This window comes from Pongo abelii, chromosome 5, assembly GCF_028885655.2.
Source record: "Pongo abelii isolate AG06213 chromosome 5, NHGRI_mPonAbe1-v2.0_pri, whole genome shotgun sequence".
Classification (NCBI taxonomy): Eukaryota; Metazoa; Chordata; class Mammalia; order Primates; family Hominidae; genus Pongo; species Pongo abelii.
The window spans coordinates 55,886,165-55,912,612 of record NC_071990.2 but is presented as its reverse complement, the minus strand read 5'-3'; the positions used below and the strand labels follow the sequence as shown (position 1 = coordinate 55,912,612).

At 35.1% G+C, this 26,448-nt stretch overlaps 1 protein-coding gene across 1 annotated transcript in view; it reads right to left on the bottom strand.

Moving 5' to 3' along the window:
• The window catches only part of GFRAL (GDNF family receptor alpha like), a 73,906-nt gene extending 47,810 nt beyond the window's left edge, over nt 1-26,096 (bottom strand). Inside the window, exons 1-5 of the mRNA XM_002817023.3 lie at nt 26,075-26,096; nt 21,857-21,991; nt 19,772-19,930; nt 2,056-2,109; nt 615-945 (exon numbers count right to left, since the gene is read on the bottom strand). Of these exons, the coding sequence (XP_002817069.2) occupies nt 615-945; nt 2,056-2,109; nt 19,772-19,930; nt 21,857-21,991; nt 26,075-26,096 (701 nt within the window). The remainder of the gene's footprint in view (nt 1-614; nt 946-2,055; nt 2,110-19,771; nt 19,931-21,856; nt 21,992-26,074) is intronic.
• Nucleotides 26,097-26,448: the final 352 nt, after the last annotated feature.

Sequence of the window (26,448 nt, the reverse complement as noted above, 5' to 3'; positions counted from 1 at the left end):
TGAAAACAAAATAAATGAGAAGTACTAAGGAGAACTGCCTCCTTGGGAATTCCATGTAGCTTGTGGCTTTTGTGATTGAACAGTATTAAAGCCTGACATTGTGAAAAGACACAAATGTGTGTGGACCTTGTTATCTCTGACTTTGCACCACTCATGTGAGTATTTATGCTACCTTCTTCTTCCTGATCTCCAGCCTAAGATAGAAAGAATTTATTTCAAAGTTTGAAGAGTCTCCTTGCCAAAATAATAAATTTGTAACAGCCTTATATAATTAAACAAACAAACAAAAAAAATTAAAAAGCTGATATATAAGTCAGGTCTATTAACCAATTCATTAGTCTAACTTGAATACATAATTTTTATAATATTATTTCATGGCTACCATATTTTAACATGCTGATTTTTTATTTCAAAAATCTACTCTGCATTTGAATTTCAAAGACGATACTGAACATGTACCACAGATTCAAAAAATATTAATTGTCTGGCTTTATTTACACCATGTTGGATGATGGTGGGAACTCCAGCTAATGTAATGAGATCAAGTGTTAGGACTGGACTATAACAAATAAGGTGCCGAAATAATAAAGTAAGGTATGAGTGTTTTTACCCACCTGCATAATTCATCATTTTGGCAGCTGCGAATTACATTGAGGCAAGTAGGGGGTGGAACCATGTTCACTGCACATGGCTTGCTGTGAAGAGCTTCTTTGGACTGCTGACAAGGTATATCAGATTGAGCACAGTCACAAAAAGCCAACATCTGGGCAATGTTAAAAGGTGTATTTTGATAGAAGAACCGTATGGCTGCTTGGCAGTGTTTCACATCACACGGATTTCCATTTGCTGAGCAAGCTTTAAGGTAAGAGGCCAACTGTGCATTACAGACCACATCCCCTACACATGCCTCTGCCACTTCCAAACAGGACCACATCCCTTTGAATCCTGAAAGCAATGATATGCCCAGGTCATGGAAATGTAAACACAAAGCTGTACATACAGAAACTGTAAAACACTGTGAGAAGCCTATGAGCAAAATACAATGATGTACCAATGTCCTATTTTTGGCAAACATTACATCTTTTAGAGTAAGTATGAATTTACTGAGACCTAAATACTAGACTTATTGGAATCATCTTTCATCTATACAGGATACACATTGTGATCTAGAGTGACGGGAAGTGTGCAGGGCCAAAATTGAGCTGAAGGAAAAATCTCCCAGTCCAATGTTTTCAAATGTAAACGATAAATCTTCAGAAATTGCATTTGAACTATATAGCTTATGGTTAGCTCATTGGCTCAAGGCAAAATGATTCTTGTTCTGCTGCACATTTTTGTGAGGGGAATCTTGAATAAAGGCTCCACATAGTTATTCTAGCATATATAAATGTTTATACTCCTACAGATACACAAGTATACACAAAAACAGTTGGTGCCAAATAACTTATATGATCACAAATACCCATTAAATGTAATCAATATCTACTATTTGGGTTTTTGTTTGTTTGATTTTTGAGACAGGGTCTTGTTGTACAGTGGCATGATCCCAGCTCACTGCAACCTCCATCTCCTGGGCTCAAGTGATCCTCCTGCCTCAGCCTCCCAATGAGCTAGGATCACAGGCACATGCCTCCATGCCCCACTAAGTTTTGACTTTTGTTTTTGTTTTTGTTTTGTTTTGTTTTTGTACAGACAGGGTTTTGCCATGTTGTCCAGGCTGGTCTCAAACTCCTGGGCAAAAACGATCCACCTAACTCTGCCTCCCACAGTGCTGGGACTACAGTTGTGAGCCACTGTGCCCAACCTAGTATTTGGTTTTAATTATTAAGTATTTCTTAGCACATGTATAAATTGATAATGGATAGGCAAAGTAGTTGCTTTGATGTATCATTAGTAAAAGAAATGAAATGATTTTGTTGCATTTTATTATATTAGAACTGTTAAACCACATGATTTATTGGGTATTGGCCTATATTTAAGAAGCAGTAACTGCATTTTAAATTATATTATCAGGTATTTGCAATGCAGATCAAAATAATAACTGATAAACATTACCATGATGGGAACGTGTAGTTAGATTCCATTTGAATTTATCCTCTTTTGTGTTATCTAGAAGGAAAACAAAGAAACTATTTCATTATTGAACAATTTTCTGAATTTCCTAGGAAAACCTGAGCCACATTTATAAATGAGTAAAGTCCACATATATTCAAGCAAAAGCACATACAAGGTTATGTAACATGTATTTAGCCCTTGATATTCAAAATTAATGTGGTATAGATGAAGAAAACAAGCCTCTGAAATATCATTCAAGTGAGCTAAACAGCCCTGCTCTGAGGATTCAGTTACTTGAAGACTTAAATAAATGCTAGTGATTAGACTGTGTGCACAGAGTAAACCAACACTGGATGCTGACTGGGGAAAAAAAAACAACAGAAGGAATATTTTCTGAACACTACCTCCCACCCCACCCAGCATAAAAACCCTTCTCAGAAGGGTCTTCATTAGTTGGAAATGCAATTTTAAAACCAGTTTCACCTCTGATTATCTTATCCTCCAAGAGTTCTTAGAAATTATAATTATAGTATTGAAAAATCTCATCAACGAAAATGAACTCGGTGTTCATCTAATTCCAAAATCTTTAAAGGAACATTGGTTGGTTCCCTACTATGTACCAGATGACAATCTGAGGATGCAAATCTGCAGTCCCTGTCATTGAGCATCCCACAGCCCAGAAGGAAATACAGACATATAAAACAAAGCCAAAAGAAACTATAAGGAGCACTAATGTATCCATAAAGTGGCAGGGGAATCAGATGATAAGATTTTCATTTTGAAATGAAAATTATTAGTTTTTCATTGGATATTAAGATATTAACTTTTGTTATGGCATAAATGTCCCTTCATGATTCAGTATGTCCTAATCTGAGATGTTTGTTCATATTTCCTGCCTGCTAGTCTAGTGCACATATAAGATGGTACTATCACAGGAAACTTACTTCTACCCCCAGGTGTGTCATGGCCTTCCAGACTCCTTATATTGTCCAAGCTATTCTCATTATGCATTGTTTTTCATTTTTTCAATTGATCAAGTCTCAGCTTGAGAACCACTTTTTCTTCTTGATCCCACCCATCCTCCCGCCTCTCTGAGGAAGATCTGGAGGTTCCAACTTCTGTGCTACTATTCCATATCTAATAAAATCCCAACAAACAGATCCCAGGGAGTCATATAGCTTTTGTACAAAAGTCTAGGCTTAGGTACAAAAGTCTAGGCTAGACATTCTTTTATGGATTAATACCCCTGCATTAGGACTGATTGGTAAGGCTGTGCCACTGACTAAAATATATTCAAGAAACTACTGTGTAGACCTAAATAAACAGCAACTTCACTCACTGTTATTGACTGAATGTTTTTCCCATTACCCCTAAATTCATAAGTTGGAGCCGTAATCTCTCTGTGCAGTTGTGGGGTGATGGTGTCTTTAGGTTAAAAGAGGTCATAAGAGTGGGGCCCTGATCGAATAGGATTAGTGTCCATATCAGAAGACTTCAGGGAGCTAGCTGTCTCTCTCCCCTGGAGCACTCACGGAAGAAAGGTCCTGAGAACACAGGGAAAAGGTGGCTGGCTATCTACAAGCTAGTAAAAGAGGAGTCCTAGCCAGGAACAGATTCTGGGGACCTTTATCTGAGTTTTTTCATAATCCAGAACTGGGGAAAAATACAATTTTTGCCTTTTAAGCCACCCAGCCTGTAGTATTTCATTATGGTAGCCAGAGCAGTCTAATTTACTTACTATATGAGTACTTGTTACCAACACAACAAAACAGTTATTTTTAGTGTCTGAAAATAAAGTGCTTCATAGAAGGTATTATATTTTAATACATATACATTAAATGCTAATTTTATATGAAATTAACATTTACACATTAAATATAAAACTAGCATTTACACACACACACACACACATACACCCACACTCATACATTTTTTCCCAGAGGATATTTTAAACAGTGGCTTTTACTGAAAGAGGAGTTGAAGGTCAATATGTTTTGGAAAAAAATAAAAGTATTCACCAACAAGACCTACATGTGAGTTATAAAATCCTATACAATTCATCAGAAAATATCCAACAATCCCTAAAATATGCTCTAATATCTAATATTAGAATCAGAAGTACTTCCATATATCTTCTTTTTCTTAACATTGATAGTGTCAGAAACCAAACTCTTGTATATGTAAATATTTTGATTTATATTTTATAATCTGATAAGAAATATGCTTACAATAAACTAGTAGACAAACATGTTTCTATAAAATGACTAGTTGAATTAAATGCAACAGAGATATCTTTTTTAGAGAGTATGCAGCAACATTTAAAGCAAAAGCAAAAGAAGATGCTCAAAAGAGACTGAGAAGAATCACCCATGGAAGCAAGAAGAAAAACAGAAGAGTGTAATATCTGGGAAGGCTAGCTTTTCTCTAGCCTCACTTCCCTGCAGCTCTTGCTAGTGAATCCTACCCATTTCCCATATAGATCATACCACGATATCATTAGAATGTGTTTATATCTACTTTTCCAGCTTTGTAGCTTCCAAAATATTAATTATTCATCCTTATAAAACATTTCTACTTCTTTGAATTTTATGCTATCTGGTTGTGCCTCCCTCTTTTCTTTTGTCAAATATTAACCTCAAAGTCTTGCCCTGATATCCAGCATTGACTCAGGTACTATCTCAATATTCTCCTCTACCTCAGATCTTGTCATTGTGCTAAGTTATCTCTATGTCTTTTGGGAAAAAATCATCTTCCATCCTTAATTCACAATTCCTTAACCACAGCTCTTATGACCTTCACTGACACTCCCACTATGCCACACCAATAATCAACTTCTAGACCTGACATTGACATGAAGTTCTCTCTCTTTCAATTGCAAATATTAATTATCTTACTCGCTTCCAAAGCTTCACATTCTTGATTACTTCAAGTGCACCTCTACCTCCAGAACTTTCGTCTTTTTATTCACTCCCAATCTTAGCATCATCTCCTGGATTCATAGACACTTTCCAGCCTATATCACTCACCCATTCAAATAAAGGAAGAGTTTCTTGTTATTGTCACTTCATCCTTTCTTCTTTTACTTTCTTGTGATTCTCTATAAAACTCCAACCCTATAAAATTTTACTGAGTGGTTTATCTGCTTATTTATACTGTTTTGTTTTCTCACAGAAAAGTCACACTATCATCTTAACTAGCATCCCAAAAAATTAAAAAAATAATTACCACCAATTTTGCTTCTAATGTGTACAATTTCAGATGTCACCACACATTATGCATTTACATCAAGCTGCATATCCTACCATTTCCTTCATCATCCTCATAAGATGACCTTGACTCATATGTTAGTAGAGCCTTCAACTGGGAATCCCTTTGTGCTGGAGGACAACGCTGGGAAAATGGCATGTGGGATCCATGAGACCAGGGACTATATCTTATTATCTTATATTTCCACTCAATATTATTCAATAAACATATTTGAATAAATATCGAATGAATATTATTCACCATTTAACCCTGCATAATCAATTGTACCACCCTATCTAAATCATTCCCATTCACATACAGAATTTATTTTTTCCATCTTATGGGGAAAAAAGCCCTCTTTTTACCTCATTTATTTATCCAAGCACTGCCCTATTTTCTCTCCTCTTTATAACAGTCTTTCAAAGTGCTGTCTGTATTTTCTGGCTCCAATTTCTATCCCCTTACGTACTCTCTAAACTCCACCTCACATCCTGCCATTGTGCTTACCATGCCACAGACACTGTTCTTATCCAGCTCATTCATAACCTCCACATTGGCAAGTGCAATAGCTGATTTCTGATTCTGAATGTCTACCAAATCATTTGATCTTCTTGAACTTTCACTCTTCCTTGAAACTCTTTCTTCATTTTGCTTCTAGATGCAATATTTTCCTAATTTACTCTTTCTGGCAGATCCTTATTATTTTTCATTGCTGATTCCTTCCTCTTCTCTCATACTAGTACATGTTGAAGTATCTCATAGACTAGTCCATGGACCTCATTCATTTCCTCTTTTATTGACCCACTGGTGTCAAAATATATCCGGAATCTGATGTCATCTCACCCTGTTACCACTCTGGTCTAAGACGCCATGCATTTCTTTGTTAATCTCAACCTGAAACAACGTCCTGATTGAATCCAACTTAGTCGTCATGGAAGGCGGGAACCTCATTCATTTGAGCATCCTGAATACACATTTCTTCAAACTTTCCCAAATCTGAATGCAGTCTGCTTTTGAAGAATCACTGCATTAAACATTCCACAAAATAATTTGTTTCAGGCTTTTTCTTAATACTGCACACATTTGGCCTTCATCAAGGGTCTTTGATTGTTCTGTTTCTCTCTCACAGATTTCCCTAATATTCTCTTACAACAAAGTAAAATGTTCAGATTCCTGACAGACATGTGCTGCTATTACAGTCACTCTTTTCTTCAGCAATTAATGGTGTATCTTTCTGATGGAACCATTGTGTGATATTTGATTGTGAAGCCAAATCTGAGGACAGGGCTGATTCTCCTACAAATAGAGTAAGGTTGACTAAAACTTAAATAAACTAATTTACATATGACTTTTTAATATGTTTTCAAAAGTATACAGATATATTTTTATAAATATTCCAATATCTGTTATTTTTCAAAAACCATTTAAAGTTATTTCAAGAGAGCTATTACAAATGATCTTGCATTTTTAAAAACTGACATGTAAAACACTGATAAATTACAGGTTATAGAACCACATAATGTTAATGTTCAATTTTTTTAGTGATATTTTTCTTCATCACTTACTTTGTTTTTTCTTTTTTTTGGGGGGGAATTTTCTAGTTTATTTTTTGTACTGATATCTAGGTTATTTCCACCAAGATAAAATTACATATTTCTAATTATTTCAGTATCTTGAAATTTGTTGATATTTGCTTTGACTCAACATATGGTCAACTTTTTTTTTCTTTTACTTTTATACTTTAAGTTCTATGGTACACATGCACAATGTGCAGGTTTGTTACATATGTATACATGCGCCATGGCAGTGTGCTGCATCCATTAACTCGTCATTTACATTAGCTATATCCCCTAATGCTATCCCTCCCATCTCCCACCACCCCATGACAGGCCTGGGTGTGTGATGTTCCCCTCCCTGTGTCCAGGTGTTCTCATTGTTCAATTCTCATCTATGAGTGTGAACATGCAGTGTTTGGTTTTTTGTCCTTGTGAGAGTTTGCTGAGAATGATGGTTTCCAGCTTCATCCATGTCCCTACAAAGGACATGAACTCGTCCTTTTTTATGGCTGTATAGTGTTCCATGGTGTATATGTGCCACATTTCCTTAATCAAGTCTATCATTGATGGACATTTGGGTTGTTTCCAAGTCTTTGCTATTGTGAATAGTGCTGCAGTAAACAGACGTGTGCATGTGTCTTTATAGCAACGTGATTTGTAATCCTTTGGGTATATACCCGGTAATGGGATCGCTGGGTCAAATGGTATTTCTAGTTCTAGATCCTTGAGGAACTACCACACTGTCTTCCACAATGGTTGAACTAGTTTACAGTCTCACCAACAGTGTAAAAGTGTTCCTATTTCTCCACATCCTCTCCAGCACCTGTTGTTTCCTGATTTTTTAATGATCGCCATTCTAACTGGTGTGAGATGGTATCTCATTGTGGGTTTGATTTGCATTTCTCTGATGGCCAGTGATGATGAGCATTTTTTCATGTGTCTGTTGGCTGCATAAATGTCTTCTTTTAAGAAGTGTCTGTTCATATCCTTTGCCCACTTTTTGATGGGGTTGTTTTTTTCTTGTAAATTTGTTTGAGTTCTTTGTAGATTCTGCATATTAGCCCTTTGTCAGATGGGTAGATTGCAAAAATTTTCTCCCATTCTGTAGGTTGCCTGTTCACTCTGATGATAGTTTCTTTTGCTGTGCAGAAGCTCTTTAGTTTAATGAGGTCCCATTTGTCAATTTTGGCTTTTGTTGACATTGCTTTTGGTGTTTTAGACACGAAGTGCTTGCCCATGCCTACGTCCTGAACGGTATTTCTTAGGTTTTCTTCTAGGGTTTTTATGGTTTTAGGTCTAATATGTAAGTCTTTAATCCATCTTGAATTAATTTTTGGATAAGGTGTAAGGAAGGGATCCAGTTTCAGCTTTCTACATATGGTTAGCCAGTTTTCCCAGCACCATTTATTAAATATGGAATCCTTTCCCCATTTCTTGTTTTTGTCAGGTTTGTCAAAGATCAGATGGTTGTAGATGTGTGGTATTATTTCTGACGATTCTGTTCCGTTCCATTAGTCTATATCTCTGTTTTGGTACCAGCACCATGCTGATTTGGTTACCGTAGCCTTGTAGTATAGTTTGAAGTCAGGTAGTGTGATGCCTCCAGCTTTGTTCTTTTGGCTTAGGATTAACTTGGCAATGCAGGCTCTTTTTTGGTTCCATATGAACTTGAAAGTAGTTTTTTTCCAATTCTGTGAAGAAAGTCATTGGTAGCTTGATGGGGATGGTGTTGAATCTATAAATTACCTTGGGCAGTATGGCCATTTTCACGATATTGGTTCTTCCTCTCCATGAGCATGGAATGCTCTTCCATTTGTTTGTGTTCTCTCTTATTTCATTGAACAGTGGTTTGTAGTTCTCCTTGAAGAGGTCCTTCACATCCCTTGTAAGTTGGATTCCTAGGTATTTTATTCTCTTTGAAACAATTGTGAATGGGAGTTCACTCATGATTTGGCTCTCTGTTTGTCTGTTGTTGGTGTACAAGAATGCTTGTGATTTTTGTACATTGATTTTGTATCCCGAGACTTTGCTGAAGGTGCTTATCAGCTTAAGGAGATTTTGGGCTGAGGCAATGGAGTTTTCTAGATATACAATCATGTCATCTGCAAACAGGGACAATTTGACTTCCTCTTTTCCTAATTGAATACCCTTTATTTCCTTCTCCTGCCTAATTGCCCTGGCCAGAAGTTCCAACACTATGTTGAATAGGAGTGATGAGAGAGGGCATCCCTGTCTTGTGCCAGTTTTCAAAGGGAATGCTTCCAGTTTCTGACCATTCAATATGATATTGGCTGTGGGTTTGTCATAGATAGCTCTTATGATTTTGAGATACGTCCCATCAATACCTAATTTATTGAGAGTTTTTAGCATGAAGGGCTGTTGAATTTTGTCAAAGGCCTTTTCTGCATCTATTGAGATAATCATGTGGTTTTTGTCTTTGGTTCTGTTTATATGCTGGGTTATGTTTATTAATTTGCATATGTTGAACCAGCCTTGCATCTCAGGGATGAAGCCCACTTGATCATGGTGGATAAGCTTTTTGATGTGTTGCTGGATTTGGTTTGCTAGTATTTTATTGAGGATTTTTGCATCAGTGTTCATCAGGGATATTGGCCTAAAATTCTCTTTTTTTGTTGTGTCTCTGCCAGGCTTTGGTATCAGGATGTTGCTGGCCTCATAAAATGAGTTAGGGAGGATTCCCTCTTTTCCTATTGATTGGAATAGTTTCAGAAGGAATGGTACCAGCTCCTCTTTGTATTTCTGCTATAATTCAGCTGTGAATCTGTCTGGTCCTGGACTTTTTTTTTTTGGTTGGTAGGCTATTAATTACTGCCTTAATTTCAGAGCTTGTTATTGGTCTATTCAGGGATTCAACTTCTTCCTGGTTTAGTCTTGGGAGAGTGTATGCATCCAGGAATTTATCCATTTCTCCTAGATTTTCTGGTTTATTTGTGTAGAGGTGTTTATTCTCTGATGGTAGTTTGCATTTCTGTGGGATCAGTGGTGATATCCCCTTTATCATTTTTTATTGCATCTATTTGATTCTTCTCTCTTTCCTCTTTATTAGTCTTGCTAGCAGTCTGTCAATTTTGTTGATCTTTTCAAAAAACCAGCTCCTGGATTCATTAATTTTTTTGAAGGGTTTTTTGTGTCTCTATATCCTTCAGTTCTGCTCTGATCTTAGTTATTTCTTGCCTTCTGCTAGCTTTTGAATGTATTTGCTCTTGCTTCTCTAATTCTTTTAATTGTGATGTTAGGGTGTCAATTTTAGATCTTTCGTGCTTTCTCTTGTGGGCATTTAGTGCTATAAATTTCCCTCTACACACTGCTTTGAATGTGGCCCAGAGATTCTGATATGTTGTGTCTTTGTTCTCATTGTTTTCAAAGAACATCTTTATTTCTGCCTTCATTTAATTATGTACCGAGTAGTCATTCAGGAGCAGATTGTTCAGTTTCCATGTAATTGAGTGGTTTTGAGTGAGTTTCTTAATCCTGAGTTCTAGTCTGATTGCACTGTTCTCTGACAGACAGTTTGTTATAATTTCTGTTCTTTTACATTTGCCAAGGAGTGCTTTACTTCCAACTATGAGGTCAATTTTCGAGTAAGTGTGATGTGGTGCTGACAAGAATGTATATTCTGTTGATTTGGGGTGGAGAGTTCTGTAGATGTCTATTAGGTCTGCTTGGTGCAGAGCTGAGTTCAATTCCTGGATATCCTTGTTAACTTCCTGTCTCGTTGATCTGTCTAATGTTGACAGTGGGGTGTTAATGTCTCCCATTATTATTGTGTGGGAGTCTAAGTCTCTTTGTAGGTCACTAAGGACTTGCTCTATGAATCTGGGTGCTCCTGTATTGGGTGCATATATATTTAGGATAGTTAGCTCTTCTTGTTGAATTGATCCCTTTACCATTATATAATGGCCTTCTTTGTCTCTTTTGATCTTTGTTGTTTTTAAGTCTGTTTTATCCGAGACTAGGATCGCAACCCCTGCCTTTTTTTGTTTTCCATTTAGTTGGTAGATCTTCCTCCATCCTTTTATTTTGAGCCTACGTATGTCTCTGCATGTGAGATGGGTCTCCTGAATACAGCACACTGATGGGTCTTGTCTCTATCCAATTTGCCAGTCTGTGTCTTTTAATTGGAGCATTTAGTCCATTTACATTTAAAGTTAATATTGTTATGTGTGAATTTGATCCTGTCATTATGATGTTAGCTGGTTATTTTGCTCGTTAGTTGATGCGGTTTCTTCCTAACATCGATGGTCTTTACAATTTGGCATGCTTTTGCAGTGGCTGGTATTGGTTGTCCCTTTCCATGTTTAGTGCTTCCTTCAGGAGCTCTTGTAAGGCAGGCCTGGTGGTGACAAAATCTCTCAGCATTTGCTTGTCTGTAAAGGATTTTATTTCTCCTTCACTTATGAAGATTAGTTTGGCTGGATATGAAATTCTGGGTTGAAAATTTTTTTCTTTAAGAATGTTGAATATTGGCCCCCACTCTCTTCCAACTTGTAGTGTTTCTGCCAAGAAATCTGCTGTTAGTCTGCTGGGCTTCCCTTTGTGGGTAACCCAACCTTTCTCTCTGGCTGCCCTTAACATTTTTTCCTTCATTTCAACTTTGGTGAATCTGACAACTATGTGTCTTGGAGTTGCTCTTTTCGAGGAGTATCTTTGTGGCATTCCCTGTATTTCCTGAATTTTAATGTTGGCCTGCCTTGCTAGATTGGGGAAGTTCTCCTGGACAATATCCTGCAGAGTGTTTTCCAACTTGGTTCCATTCTCCCCATCACTTTCAGGTACACCAATCAGATGTAGATTTGGTCTTTTCACATAGTCCCATATTTCTTGGAGGCTTTGTTCATTTCTTTTTACTCTTTTTTTCTCTAAACTTCTCTTCTTGCTTCATTTCATTCATTTAATCTTCAATCACTGATGCCCTTTCTTCCAGTTGATTGAATCGGCTACTGAAGCTTGTGCATTCATCATGTACTTCCCGTGCCATGGTTTTCAGCTCCATCAGGTCATTTAAGGACTTTTCTATACTGTTTATTCTAGTTAACCATTTGTCTAATCTTTTTTCAAGGTTTTTAGCTTCTTTGCAATGGGTTCGAACTTCCTCCTTTGGCTCAGAGAAGTTTGATCATCTGAAACTTTCTTCTCTGAACTCGTCAAAGTCATTCTCCATCCAGCTTTGTTCCATTGCTGGCAAGGGGTTGCATTCCTTTGGAGGGGGACAGGTGCTCTGATTTTTAGAATTTTCAGCTTTTCTGCTCTGTTTCTTCCCCATCTTTGTGGTTTTATCTACCTTTGGTCTTTGATGATGGTGACGTACAGATGGGGTTTTGGTGTGGATGTCCTTTCTGTTTGTTAATTTTCCTTCTAACAGTCAGGACCCTCAGCTGCAGGTCTGTTGAAGTTTGCTGGAGGTCCACTCCAGACCCTGTTTGACTGGGTATCAGCAGCGGAGGCTGCAGAACAGCAAATATTGCTGAACAGCAAATGTTGCTGTCTGATCGTTCCTCTGGAAGCTTCATCTCAGAGGGGTACCCAGCTGTGTGAGGTGTCAGTCTGTCCCTACTGGAGGGTGCCTCCCAGTTAGGCCACTTGGGGGTCAGGGACCCATTTGAGGAGGCAGTATGTTCATTCTTAGATTTCAAACTCCATGCTGGGAGAACCGTTACTCTCTTCAAAGCTGTCAGACAGGGACATTTAAGTCTGCAGAGGTTTCTGCTGCCTTTTGTTTGGCTATGCTCTGCCCCCAGAGGTGGAGTCTACAGAGGCAAGCAGGCCTCCTTGAGCTGCGGTGGGCTCCACCCCGTTTGAGTTTCCCAGCTGCTTTGTCTACCTACTCAAGCCTCAGCAATGACAGGCGTCCTCTCCCAGCCTCACTGCCACCTTGCAGTTCAATCTCAGACTGCTGTGCTAGCAATGAGCAAGGCTCTGTGGGTGTGGGACCCTCCAAGCCAGTCACAGGATATTATCTCCTGGTGTGCCATTTGCTAAGACTGTTGGAAAAGTGCAGTATTAGGGAGGGAGTGACCTGATTTTCCAAATGCCATCCGTCACCACTTCCCTTGGCTAGGAAAGGGAATTCCCTGACCCCTTGTGCTTCCCAGGTGAGGTGATGCCTCACCCTGCTTCGGCTCACACTCAGTGGGCTGCACCCAATGTCCTGCCCCCACTGTCTGACAAGCCCCAGTGAGATGAACCCGGTACCTCAGTTGGAAATGCAGAAGTCACCCACAGTCTTCAGCATCGTTCACGCTGGGAGCTGTAGACTGGAGCTGTTCCTATTCAGCCATCTTGGAACTGCCGCCAACCACTTTTGTTTTTTCATTTCATTTGACAATGCTGTTTATATTCTCCAGGGTTTACACATAAATATTCTATGAATGGATACATGATTTAGATGCTCAATGTTTAGTTAATGAAAAATATTTACATTATATATTTACTAATCATTTGCTAAGTGTCAGGCATTATGCTGGGTGATTTAGCATATTTTTAAAAAGAAATAACAAAACTGATTTTCTTGAGAATAGAAAAGTGCATGTCTGTGTACTCTGGAGAATATTTTGGGAATGCAAAGCATGGAGAGAAAACCATTTTGTTGAAGTGATGATTAGAAGGTTTGTGGAGGACGCTGCAGTTGACATAGAAGGAATGGTAAGATTTAAATTATCATGTTCTTTCTCATATTTAAATTATCATTTTCTTTATAATTCTTTATCATGAATTATAATAAATCAGCTGAATGCTTTCTGTAAACATAAAAACCAGGTCAGGTCCTTTACGAAGTCCATTGGGAATATTTAGGCCTTCTCCTTTAGGTCTTCTCCATATGAAACTCTCATTGAGTGCAAGGTTTTTGTATGCCTGATTCATCAATATTTCCACTTAGCAGTATTTAACAAATTTCTATTGTGGAAAAAATAGTTTTAGTATATAAACTGATTTCAACTTAACTGTTCTAAATATGTATAGTTCTGTTGATATACAATATTTTGTCAAAATTTGATATGCTAAAAGTGGCAATTAAGGCTATTAAGTTCAGATGTCTTACTATCTTGAAAAAACTCAATAAATATTTTAATAAGCATTTCAGCAAGCTAACTTTTCAGCCTAATTAATCTAAAACTAGCAACGTCTACTAAGTAGCAAATTAATGCCATTATCAGGCCCTATCTTTTTTGGCTTTTCAGAATTTTGACAATTTTCTTCACGTCCTCTCTTTCATTGGCTTCAAAAATTCCACTCTCTGTAGTTTCTTTTCCCGTATTTAAAAAACTTCTTTTTGGTTTCTTCAACTAGATCATAAAATTCTTCTGAAAATATCTTTCTCCTCCGTTTGTGTTTTTCCCAGGCAGTCTTACTCTCCTTTATGTTTTTTATCTACTCATAAACCTCTGTATCTCTATTTTAGATTTCTTTCCTCGAGATCCCTGCTTCCCAATGCCAGCTTGATAAGGCACGTTCCTTTACATTTTTAGAATATTTTTTTATCATTGCAAATTTAGAAAAAAAATACCAACATTCCTAACTCGAATATTCCAAAGCATGCCTCAGATGAAATGTTTTCAGAATATAACTCATCACTTTCGTCCCCAGTCCTGTACAATTTTTCATTTCTTGGCTCAATTTACAGCAATTCCCTTGTCCCAAGCCAGCCACCTGGAGATTATGCTTAATAAATATTAAATTCCTCATGTCCAACTGGTCACCAATTCCTATTGATTATTATTCATAAATATACCTTAAGTATATATTTTATTATAATTCTCAGGGCCAGTGCCTTAGTTCAGGCATGCTTTACCTCTCTCTCAAATTATTTTGATGGCTCTTTAACTGATATACTTGACTTGCATCTTTCTTTGCCCCCCATTCCATCCTCTCTATGTTACTGCCTGTGATATCTTTTGAGAAACTGATGATACATTCCTCTATTTAAAATATGTAATAGCTCCTTATAGCAACAGTTTAAAGTCTAATCTCTTTAGAAAGATATGTAAGTTCAGCTTTCCTCCTTTTCATAAATACCTGGTTTCTTTCCAGTGTTAAATACTTTTCCATTCTAGTATTCAGCTTAACAAGGCAATTGTTGCTCCCCAAATGCTCCCCACTTCATTCTATTTCTTCTGCTTAAAATATCCATTCTGTTTTGCCTCCCTAATGAAACCAACTTACCCCAAAAGGCCCAAGTCTGACAATTCTGTGAAGTCTTCTGAGTCACCATTATTTTTTACTCTATGGCTTCTAGTACTTTGTCTGTGTGTGTGTGTATGTGTGTATCCTTATCATGTGTGTAGCATGTATCACATTGTACAGGTGATATTTGGCAATTATTATTTTAATTAAGAATTGAGGTAATACAAAATAGGTTATGATACTGAAATTAAACTAGAAATCAATAATGAAGATATCTGAGAAATCTCAGATATTAGGAAATTAAATAACCTTCTGGCTGGGCGTGGTGGCTCATGCCTGTTATCCCAGCACTTTGGAAGTTTGATGCTGGCAGATCACCTGAGGTCAGGAGTTCAAGACCAGCCTGGACAACATGGCAAAACCATGTCTCTACTAAAAATACAAAAATCAGCCAGGTGTGGTGGCAAGCACCTGTAATCCCAGCTACTCAGGGGGCTGAGGCAGAGGAATAGCTTGAACCCAGGAGAAGGAGGTTGCAGTGAGCTGAGATCACTCCAGTGCACTCCAGCCTGGGTGACAGAGAAAGACTCTGCCTCAAAATATAATAATATAATAAAATGAATCATAACAAAGAGGAAGTCACAAAGGAAAGGAGAAAATATTTTGACATAAATATAAATTAAAACTACATATCAGAATGTGTGGCTATAGCTAAATCAGTACTTGGAAGGAAATTCATAGTATTAAATGCTTAAATGAGGAAAGAATAAAATCTCAAATCAGTGGTTCAAGGTTTTATGTTAGGAAGCAAGAAAATGGGGAACACCTTAAAATCAAATCAGACATACACATAAAGAAACAATGAATAGTAAAATTGAAAGGACACAAATTATACAAATTATCAATATGTAAACATAAAAAGGATATCACTGCAACTGCTACAGACGTTGAAAAGGACAATTAGGAAATACTAGGAGCAATTTTGTGGGGAGATGGAAACCAAAAAGAAACAGTGAACTGAAAACTTTCAGGATAAAAATCCAACATAAATTCAGCAAACAGAAGACACAAACTACCATATCTCACTCACGAAGAAATAGATAACAAGAATAGTCTTACAACAAGTTAACACATTGAATTTATATTTTCAAACCTTTTTAATGAAGCATGGGCCAGATATCTTTACTGGTTAATGAAATAGATCACGTAAGGAAGGAATGACACCAATTCCTTTTGTGCTTTTCCAGAATATTGAAGAGGAGGAAATACTTTCCAGTTGATTTTACAGGCTAGCATAACTTAGATACCAAACCAGACAAAGACATTATAAGAAAACAAATCAACATGCCAATATACTTTATGAACATAGTTTTTTAAATAAAGTATTAGCAGTTGAATCCAGAAATACAAAAAGAATAATACATCATGATTGAACAGAATTTAGCCTTGAAATGAAGGGCTGGAACAACAGTAAAAAATCAAATAATGAATTTCGCCATATAAAAAACTAAAGGAAAAAATGTGATCAAGCTTGGCAGGTCATGGAGGAGGAGAAATGGAGAGAAGTTGGTTAACGGGTACAAATATACATTAACATAGAAGGAATAAGTTCTGGTACTTGATAGTACAGTAGGGAGACTATAGTTAACACTAATTTACTATATATTTTAAAATGGCCAGAAAAATTGAAATACTTCCAACAAAAAGAAAAGATAAATGTTTGAAGTAATTAATAGTAATAGAGGCAAAAAAACTATTCACAGAATTCAGCATTTATTTATGTATTTATGAGTTTAAAAACAAAGAAAACCAAAAATATAAAGGAATTTCCTCCACTTGATAAAGAGAACCTGCAAAGAACACACACAAACACACACACACACACACACACACACACACACTCTTTATGGTACAAAACTGAATGCCTTTCTCCGAAGACAGGTGAAAAGGTAAGATGTTCACTTTCAACAATTCTATTTAATATATTGAAAGCTCTAGTTAGGGTAATAAAGCAGGGAAAATAAATGAAAGACTACAGGTTGGAAAGGGGAAAATGAAACTCTATTATAGACGACAAGAATACTTATGTAGAATTTCCTGCAGATTCTACAAAAACAAAAATAGAATAATTGCATTTAGCAAGTCATAGGCTATAAGGTTCATATAGAAAAATCAATTGTATTTCTATATAATCACTATAATCAATAGAAAGTTAAGATGTAAAATAAATTACCATTTGTAACAGCACCAAAAACTGAAGTGTGTTTGTAGAAGCCTAAAAAGTTGTGCAAGAACTATATACTGAAAACTATCAAATACTGATGAAGTAAATCAATGAAGTTATAAATAAATGAAGAAATATATCATGTTAATAAATCTGAACACTCGACATAGTAAATTGGTTTATAATTTCAAGGTAAGTTCAGTCAAAATGTCAGCAGGATTCTTTGCAGACACTGACAAGCTGATTCTAAAATGTTTATGGAAAGACAAAGAAGTGGTCCGGCCCGGTGACTCACACCTGTAATCCCAGCACTTTTGGAAGCTGAGGGGCAGATCAATTGAGCCCAGGAGTTGGAGACCAGCATGGCCAACACAGCGAAAACCCATTTCTACTGAAAATACAAAACTTAGCTGGTGTGGTGGCACATGCGTGTAATCCCAACTACTTGGGAGGCTTTGGCATGAGAATCGCTTGAACCCAGGAGGTAGAGGCTGCACTGAGTGAAGACTGGGCCACTACGCTCCAGCCTGCATGGCAGAACAAGACCCTGTTTCAAAAACTACAGCAACCACAACAAAAATAAAATAAAATAAAATAAAGACAAAGAAATAGAATAGCCAAAATTATTTTTAAAATAACAGTTAATGGAATCATACTACTTGATTTCAAGACTTTCTGTGCAGCTATAGTAAGACTATAAAATATTTGCAAAAGTACAGAACTAACTCAATGGAACAGAATAGAAAGTCTAGAAATAGAGCCACCAACATATGGCCAAATGACTTTTGAGAAAAGTAAAATTAATATTATTTTCCACAAATGTGGGTGGAACAATTAGACATTTGCATGGAAGAAAATCTGATTTATATCTTGTACTGGATACAAAAATTAATTCATAATGTAACATAGGCCTAAATATAAAACCTAAAACTACATCATTTCTAGATCTTATGAAAATCTTTGTTAATGTAAATTAAATATTTATTAGATGCAATATCAAAAGTATGATCTATGAAAGAAAAGACGATAAACTGAATTTCACCAAAGTTTTTTAAATTCTGTTTTTTAAGACACTCTTAAATGACACAGACTAAAAAAATACAAAACACATATTCTGATAAAAAGAAATCTATTCAACTTACAGAAACAGCTCTCAAAACTCAATGCAATAACCAAACACCAATTTAAAAATGGGCAAAAGTTTGAAGAAATACTTTACCAAATAAGATAGATAGATAGATGGCACACAGCACATAAAAATATGCTTAACATTATAGTTAAGTGCAAATTAAAACTACAATGTGGTACCACTATATATTAGAATGGCAAAAAAAAATGTGTTGCTGGGAATATGAAGCAACAGGAACTTTTATACATTGATGGTTGCATTAAATCTGAATTACAGTTTAGAAGCTTTTTGTAACATTAAAGCATACACTTACCATGTGACCCCACAATTTCATAAGTGAAATAAAACTTATATTTGTCTGAATCTTGTATGTGAATATTTATAGCAGCCTTATTTTTAATCCCTGAAAACCTGGAAATAATGCAATTTACTTTCAATAATGAATGGATAACCAATCTGTGATATACTCACACAATGAAATACTACTCATCAAAAAAAATAAACTTACACATGAGAAAAATTAATGAATCTCTAATGTATTATGTTAAACAAAATAAACTGAATTAAAACGGCTACATGTTGCATAACTTCATTTGTTGATATTCTGGAAATGGCAAAATTATGGAACAGAAATTTGTTCAATGAGCCCACCACGGATGGTTGAATGGGTTGGACGATGAGACCATTCCGTGCAGATGAGAGGTAAATCTACCTCTTGTAAAGTGAGAGAAGGTTGATTGTGAAAGAAGAATTTAGGACTCTGTGATAACAGGTGCATTCCTCTGCTGATTACTTTTCAGAGTATATAGGGACATTGAAGACTGGAAACTGTTCACTTTAGAAATGTTTGATCTTGCACATCTCTTGGAATGTCTTTGTTGTACAGTTAAGGGTACCTGCAGGCTACCTGATCACCACTACTCCAGTGTATTAGCCTGATTAAATGTCCCTATGCAAAGGCAAGTATAACTCTAGCAATTAGTTACATTTTTATTTCTCCCAGGAGACACTGAGTTCCTTAACAAGAAAGATAATACCTTATTTGCCTTCTATCATCTAGGTGTTGTGCAAGGCCACAATAAACTCCACAAATATATGAATTGAATGAGTGAATCTATAATTCCACTGACTTGAATGAAGCTTAGAATTGTGGTTAGCAATGAAAGAAGTACGTCATGCACTTACTGAGGTCTATGGCTCACAGAACCCCAAGGTACATCAAGAACTGTATCAAAACACCTCATGTACCCCTCAAATATATACACCTACTATATACCAACAAAATTTTTTAAATAATTTTTTTTGAAAAAGAATTAATCAAATTACAAAAAAATTAATCAGATTCCATAGATGTGGTTAATTTTGAAATTGTTGCTTTCTTTTTCATGACTATAAACATTTCTTAAAATAAAATATTACCTGATTTATTGATACATTTTTTTCCAAGCAGTTTGTTCACAGTACAATAGAAGTCATCAGTGCAAAGGCACTCTTTAAATTGGAAATTGCTTTCCACTAAGTCCTGGATACTCAGGTTACAGTATGATGAATTCCTCATCTTGCAGGGGTCACCTAGATCTCACAATCAAACACATAACACTATAGATATTAATCTGATTATAATTTTGGATTCTTCCCCCCCAAAGTACTTTTAACATATTAACCTGAATAATTAATTAATATGGTAAGATTATCTGGGGTTGCCGCAGGATGTCCATATAAGTGACTTTTTATGAAAAACTTGTATTTTCATTGAATATTTTCCATAACGTACTTTCTATATTAAAACTTCCTGCATTTCAAAATAGCTTTTTCCTACTTAGAATATCATTTCTTGCTTTTCAGTAAAAATAAGGCTACTCTTACAGGAGGTGACCAGAATGCTCTCTAATTTTAGCATTTTGTCAGCTTATCTATTTTATTAGCTATTTTGTCATAATCTGATCTTTTATTTTCACATCATTCTCAGACTATAGTAAGATATGTGCAGGTGGCTCTAAATTTATCATTAAAAATTATGTGGTCCTGGCACATAGCACTCAATAAATATTACTGCATAAGTCTTTCATAATTACCAATATTTCATTTTCTGCATTAATTTAAAAATATATAATCCTCTACCTGAACATTTTCTTTTATTTATTATTTTGAATAAAACTACCTTAGTTTATTTCATTTGTACATTTGAGAATATGCATATTTCAGCTACATACATAAAATAATTATGCAAATATTGTTGCAATTTACTGCAAAAGACTTACTATTTGTATACTGAAATTAAATAAGGTACAATTTGTGACACCTAAATATAATATTTTGACAACATATTTTAAATTGCCTTATAAAATGTAGCAAGAAGTTGAATCATCAAAATAAATAGATTATTTTTAGATTATACTGTAGAATAGATTATACTGTAATCTGTATAGATTATACTGTAGAACAATGTTCTACTGTATAAATTGACTATGTTCTACCACATAGACAGTTTATTCTATTTACTTATTCTATTTACTTTATTCTATTTATAGTTTATACTATTCTATTCACTTTTAATGAAAGGAGTCTTACTATAATGTTCTCATTCAATGCTTATTTAGCTACTTGAATATTCAAAATATATATATATTTTCTTTTTAAGGGAATATAGGCCAGGCACGGTGGTGCACGCCTGCAATCCCAGCACTTTGGGAGGCCGAGGCGGGCAGATCAGGAGGCCAAGAAATTGAGACCATCCTGGCCAACGTGGTGAAACCTCGTCTCTACTAAAAATACAAAAATTAGCTGGGCATGGTGGCATGCGCCTGTACTCCCAGCTACTCTGTAGGCTGAGGCAGGAGAAAGAATCGTTTGAACCCGGGAGGCGGAGCTTGCAGTGAGCCGAGATCACGCAGCTACACTCCAGCCTGGCGACAGAGCAAGATTCAGTCTCAAAAAAAAAAGAAAGAAAGAAAATACCAGTCACTCTCCAATCTTCACATTCTCAACTCTTGAACCTCCCCACAAATGATGTTTGGCCAAGTTAAAAACAAAACTATAGCTTTACTTGTTCTTGACATAGAATTGGAAATACTGTATATACGTTTCAAGAATATAAATTGTACATTATACATGGACAAATACACAATTATTAAAACAAATCTTATTTTTTCTATTTTATCATTGACATATGTAATCAAAATAACCTTTTATTTGAAAAAAATACTGCCATGGTTCTGAGAAGAATGCATAAAATTGTAGCATTATACATGGTGAAAGAGGTAAGAAAATAATCTGAAATCTTGAATAATGCTGCCCTCGGTAATTAAAGCCCTTTAGTAATTAAGAAAATCCTTTTGTAATTAAATTTGCTAATACATGATTAAAAGTGAATCGATTGGGGGTCAAGATTAAATAAGATACTTAGAGAAAAACTTAGTTCTTAGGATAATGACAAAATATCAAATTCTGTTTTTATCTTAGTAAAAATAAATCATTTGAGTGTATTTTTAGCAACTTGTTTACCTGAATCATTGCAGGCATCTTCCATTACTCTCCAAGCATGTTTACATCCATTTGCATCACGTAAGCATTGCTCTCTTAAATATGTGCAATTATTGGTTTGGAAAGTGTATTCATTTTCCAAGCTTAGCCCCATAGCTTGAATAACAACAACAAAAACAAGGTTGTAATATAAGTTTGCATCCATTTTCTTCAAATCTAAGTTATTAATGATAAAGAGCAGAATTATGGAAAATAACATGTAGTGAAATAATTGATGGTGGGAATAACCTTAACCTCCTCTCTAGCTGTAGATCTGTATTTCTTTTTATAGATTCTTAAATGAATATTTTAAATTTGCGCATTTTGACTTCTCATCATCTATTTATTCCTCAACTTGTAATTTATTTTTATTACTATTGTTCCGTTAAAACTGCTCTTAAAAAATGTCTCTAATTACCCCTTTAAAATCTAACTTAATGGTTTTAAATTTTATCTCACCATTGAGCATTTTGTTGACTTTTTTGTTTTTGAAACTATTCCTTTGCCAGCCCTCCCTTCTGTTCTCTTGATATTTATCCACTTTGTATTTTCTGACCATAGCTAAAATTCTTCCCAGGATCATTTTATTCTTCTAGTAAAGTATAGTTTTAGCTTAGATTCTCTTCTCAGACCTTTTCTATTTTCATTTTATACATTCTCTGCAGAAAATTCCATGTACTCTTATGGTTTGAACTAAAATCGTTAGTCTGATGATTCTCAAATGTATAATTTAATCTCAGTATTTCCAGTGTTCCTGTCATAGGTACATAATTGTTATCTCTACTTGAATGTTTCAGAAACACTTTCACAGGATCGTCATCATTGTTCCACTGTGGACCACTCTACTTCATCCGCAATGCCACAATTAACATAAGAACCCAGACTAGAAATCTTGGTTTTGTGGTAGACTATTTTCCATCCTCAACTTCACTCTCCCATATTCATTCTTGCTAAATTTATTGACTTTCACTTTGAGCATTTGTTTAACTTATTAGTCAGTCTGCCTCCAGTTTGAATCTTATTCAGAGCCTTATTCAGATAGGTTCTTTGTAAACCCTAATCTACCTGATGCACTATTCTAGTCTTGCCATTTTTCTGTTTTGTATCCTTTAAACTATTTCTCATATCAGGGCTTTCATATTCCTTACCACGTGCAATCTGGAAGGTCTCAAGCATTTATCGTTTCCCAAATGATCCATGCTGTCTTCTACCTCTGCATACATACTGTCTGATCCCTGATAAGCATTTTCTTTCTTTTTCTTCTGGAATAACCCTTTTTGTTGTTTAAAACTGAACACAATCATTAGCTATTTTCTGAAAACTTTACTTGAATTCTATACTCCCCTTTTTCCACACTCAAATTGAATTTGACATCTTCCATCCATTTACTAGAACTGTGGGGATCCCGCAATTACAGATTTTACTGTTCTGTAGTGTATATATTCATATGCCTGTCTCCACTGGATTGTACAGCTTTACCCACAGACATTAAGGATAATTTATAACTGTATTTTTGTCACCAAACACAATGATGCAGTATAGGTATTCAATAAATGAATATTGACTTATACCCAAGTTATTAGATGTTTATATATAAGATATATAAATAACTGATAACATCTAAAAAATAATACCTTCCAGATATTTACAAGTTACTTTTGCTAGAGAAGAAATCCAGCAAGTTTTCTAAAAACAATCAAGAAAATAGTAATGTTAATTTAATATGTCACATAAGTTAGTCAAACTGATTCTGCAAACATATGAAGTGACACTAGCCAAATCAATTAATAGAAAAAAATATAGGGATTGCAATTGTGTTACAGAGACAGTTATAGTAACTGAAGAGAGTCAAGCTATAACTAAATAAGAGCCAAATTATTTGAATTTTTAATGCTGTTGTTAATTATGAATCACCTGTGACAACGTAGAGTGACAGGCTTCAAGTAAGGCCTTGAAATCTTTTTTTTTTTAAATCTTACTTCTTTGCAAACCTCATCTTATAAGAAGAATCCAAGACAACTGATTGGACCATGTGTACTACTTGCTGGGTCACTGAATTTGGAGATTAGGCCCATGGGTGTAACATTTTTCTTGCTGAGGGCTGGAGTGGAAATGGACATATCAGCTTTCTGTTTTCTCGTGTGTTCATGGACAACCTCATCTAGCCAAGCCCTTGAACTCCTTAGTTGGCTAGCCCAAAGAAAGAAAAAGAGGACTCTTTTGATCCTAGCACAAAGTTACTTGGTCAAATCCAGTTTTCCAAAGACCCAGAAATAGAAATTTGAAGTCGTAAACTCAACTTATAAGAAAATGGTATTTTATTTGCCATTAATCATTATATCTTGTGAAAAGCCCCCTCAAGAATCTTATAAGTGTTAATATCCCAGATATATCATCAAAACTTCATCAGTACTTCAGAGTAATAATCACTTAGAAATACTACATGTTATCTTCCCCAAATATGTTTTACTTCCTTTCACATTTTCAGTTTTTGGTTGAACAAGCTACTTAATAGATTATTTTATAGGATTTTCCACACTTTCTACTCAACAAAACATTGACTCTACTAAGAAAACCACCTCAACAATTTGGTCCACAATTATCAAGAATACATTACCTTTCCAAAATCTGCCTTATTCATTCCTGACTATGATTTGTGGTTTTGTATTTAACCTAGGATTTTTCAAGAATTTTCACGTAATACTCAATGAAAAATAACTTCTATTTTTAAATTAATAAGATGGATAATGCTGCAAATTATATCACTGTTTTAAAGATGTATGGGGTTCATTATCCTATTAAATGTTCTGAGATTTTAAAATTCATTGTTTTCCACATTTCTTTACCAACAGACATTTTCCTCATTATAAAACCTATTTAGACAATGTCAAACAAGCATTCTAAAAAATATAATATGGGAAATGTTGGTACAACCTATCAAATAGTATAATTTTAGTTCTAACAATGTTAAGAAGTTATTTCCCTCCTTCATGCAACCTGGTGTCAAGTTAATTTAGAAGTAAAAGATGAAAATAAGAGGCCATTGCCTTTTCAACTGAGGTCATAATGAATCTGTAATGTATTTTGTGAGCTTCATTATATTGCTGCCTGATCTATAAAAATTAAAGTTTCCTATATTTCTCTTTACCACAAAAAAAGAACTAAAGAAATATTAACAATCTTTATAAAAATAAGAAAATATTTTAGGAATAATTACAAAAAGCAAAATTATGGAACAATGGAAAAATATTACTTAAACCAAAGAAAAACTGAAAATATAAGGGATTTCTCTCCTTCTTAACTTGTTTCTTTGACTTGATATAACTCTCCTTTTATGTTCAATACAATTTAAAGTAAACTTCTTTGCTTTCTTGACCACAATTATGCCTTTATTCATCAAGTATATATTAGCTTAAACATAAAATGCCATATTTTTAAAATTACTATCTAGCTACAATTACAATTATTCCTTTTCTGAATTCAGTTTATAGAGTCTACCAAATGCTAAAGAAGATATAAAATATTCTCCAGTCACACATCTAGCAAATAGATTTTCATGGATTCTACATTAAATAAAAATAAATTATTTTTCATCAACATCTTATAACACATTCATCGGATCCAATACAAGAGAAGTAAGTCCACGCTTGAGTTCTAGGTCATAAAAATTAATCAAAATATGAAGCATTCTGATATGGTGTTAAGTTGTTTTACTTCACTAAATTACTTCTAGTTAGCAAATATTAACACTGTAGGTAAATTGAATGTTTTAAATTAATCTTATTTTTATTTAATTTCAAAGCAAAATAAATAAAATAGATAATAGTTTGAAATTTTTCATCTTATAACTTGTAAATAGATACTGGAAGGTTTTATTTCTAAAAGGTTCTAACACGTGTGAATTCCATTAATCTTAATAAGTAACTCAAAGTCATTGGGTCACTCTATACAATAAAACAGAAACAAGCTGAGAGATTAATGCAATTTTCACATTCTGCATTATCTATAGAGTTAGAAATAAGTTAGTAAAATTGAGTGTACATTTTTGCAAGAAGAATAAACCATGTTAAAGCATAAATTTGTAATTTACTTGGTACTTCATATTATAAGCCCCTGTTAAGCTTAAGTGTGATGGTATTCAGTTTACAAAGAATTAGTATTAGGAATAATTCAGATAAACCAGAAGCACCATTCACTTACCCAAGAAAATAAACACTATCATGCTGGACAACTCACGGCAGTTCACCTGGAAAAAAAGGCAGATGCGTTTCTTCTGACAACTTTCTTGAGAGTAACTGTCCAGAACAAGGCTTCAGCCTCTGTGTTTGCTTCCTAAAGGCATTACCAATTCAAGTCAGCTTCCTATGTCATCATTTCCTCCCCAGTGTTTCCTAAGCTGTGAACTGTTCAATTATATTCAAATTCGATTAGTCTCCTGAGGGTGCTGGTCTTGAATATTAGGATATTATGCCTCTAAGAAAGCCCATGAGCCAAATACTAAGAGAAATGATACATGATCTGCACGTTCATGAAAAAGGTTTATTTTCCTTAACTAAAATACTACACTATGTAAA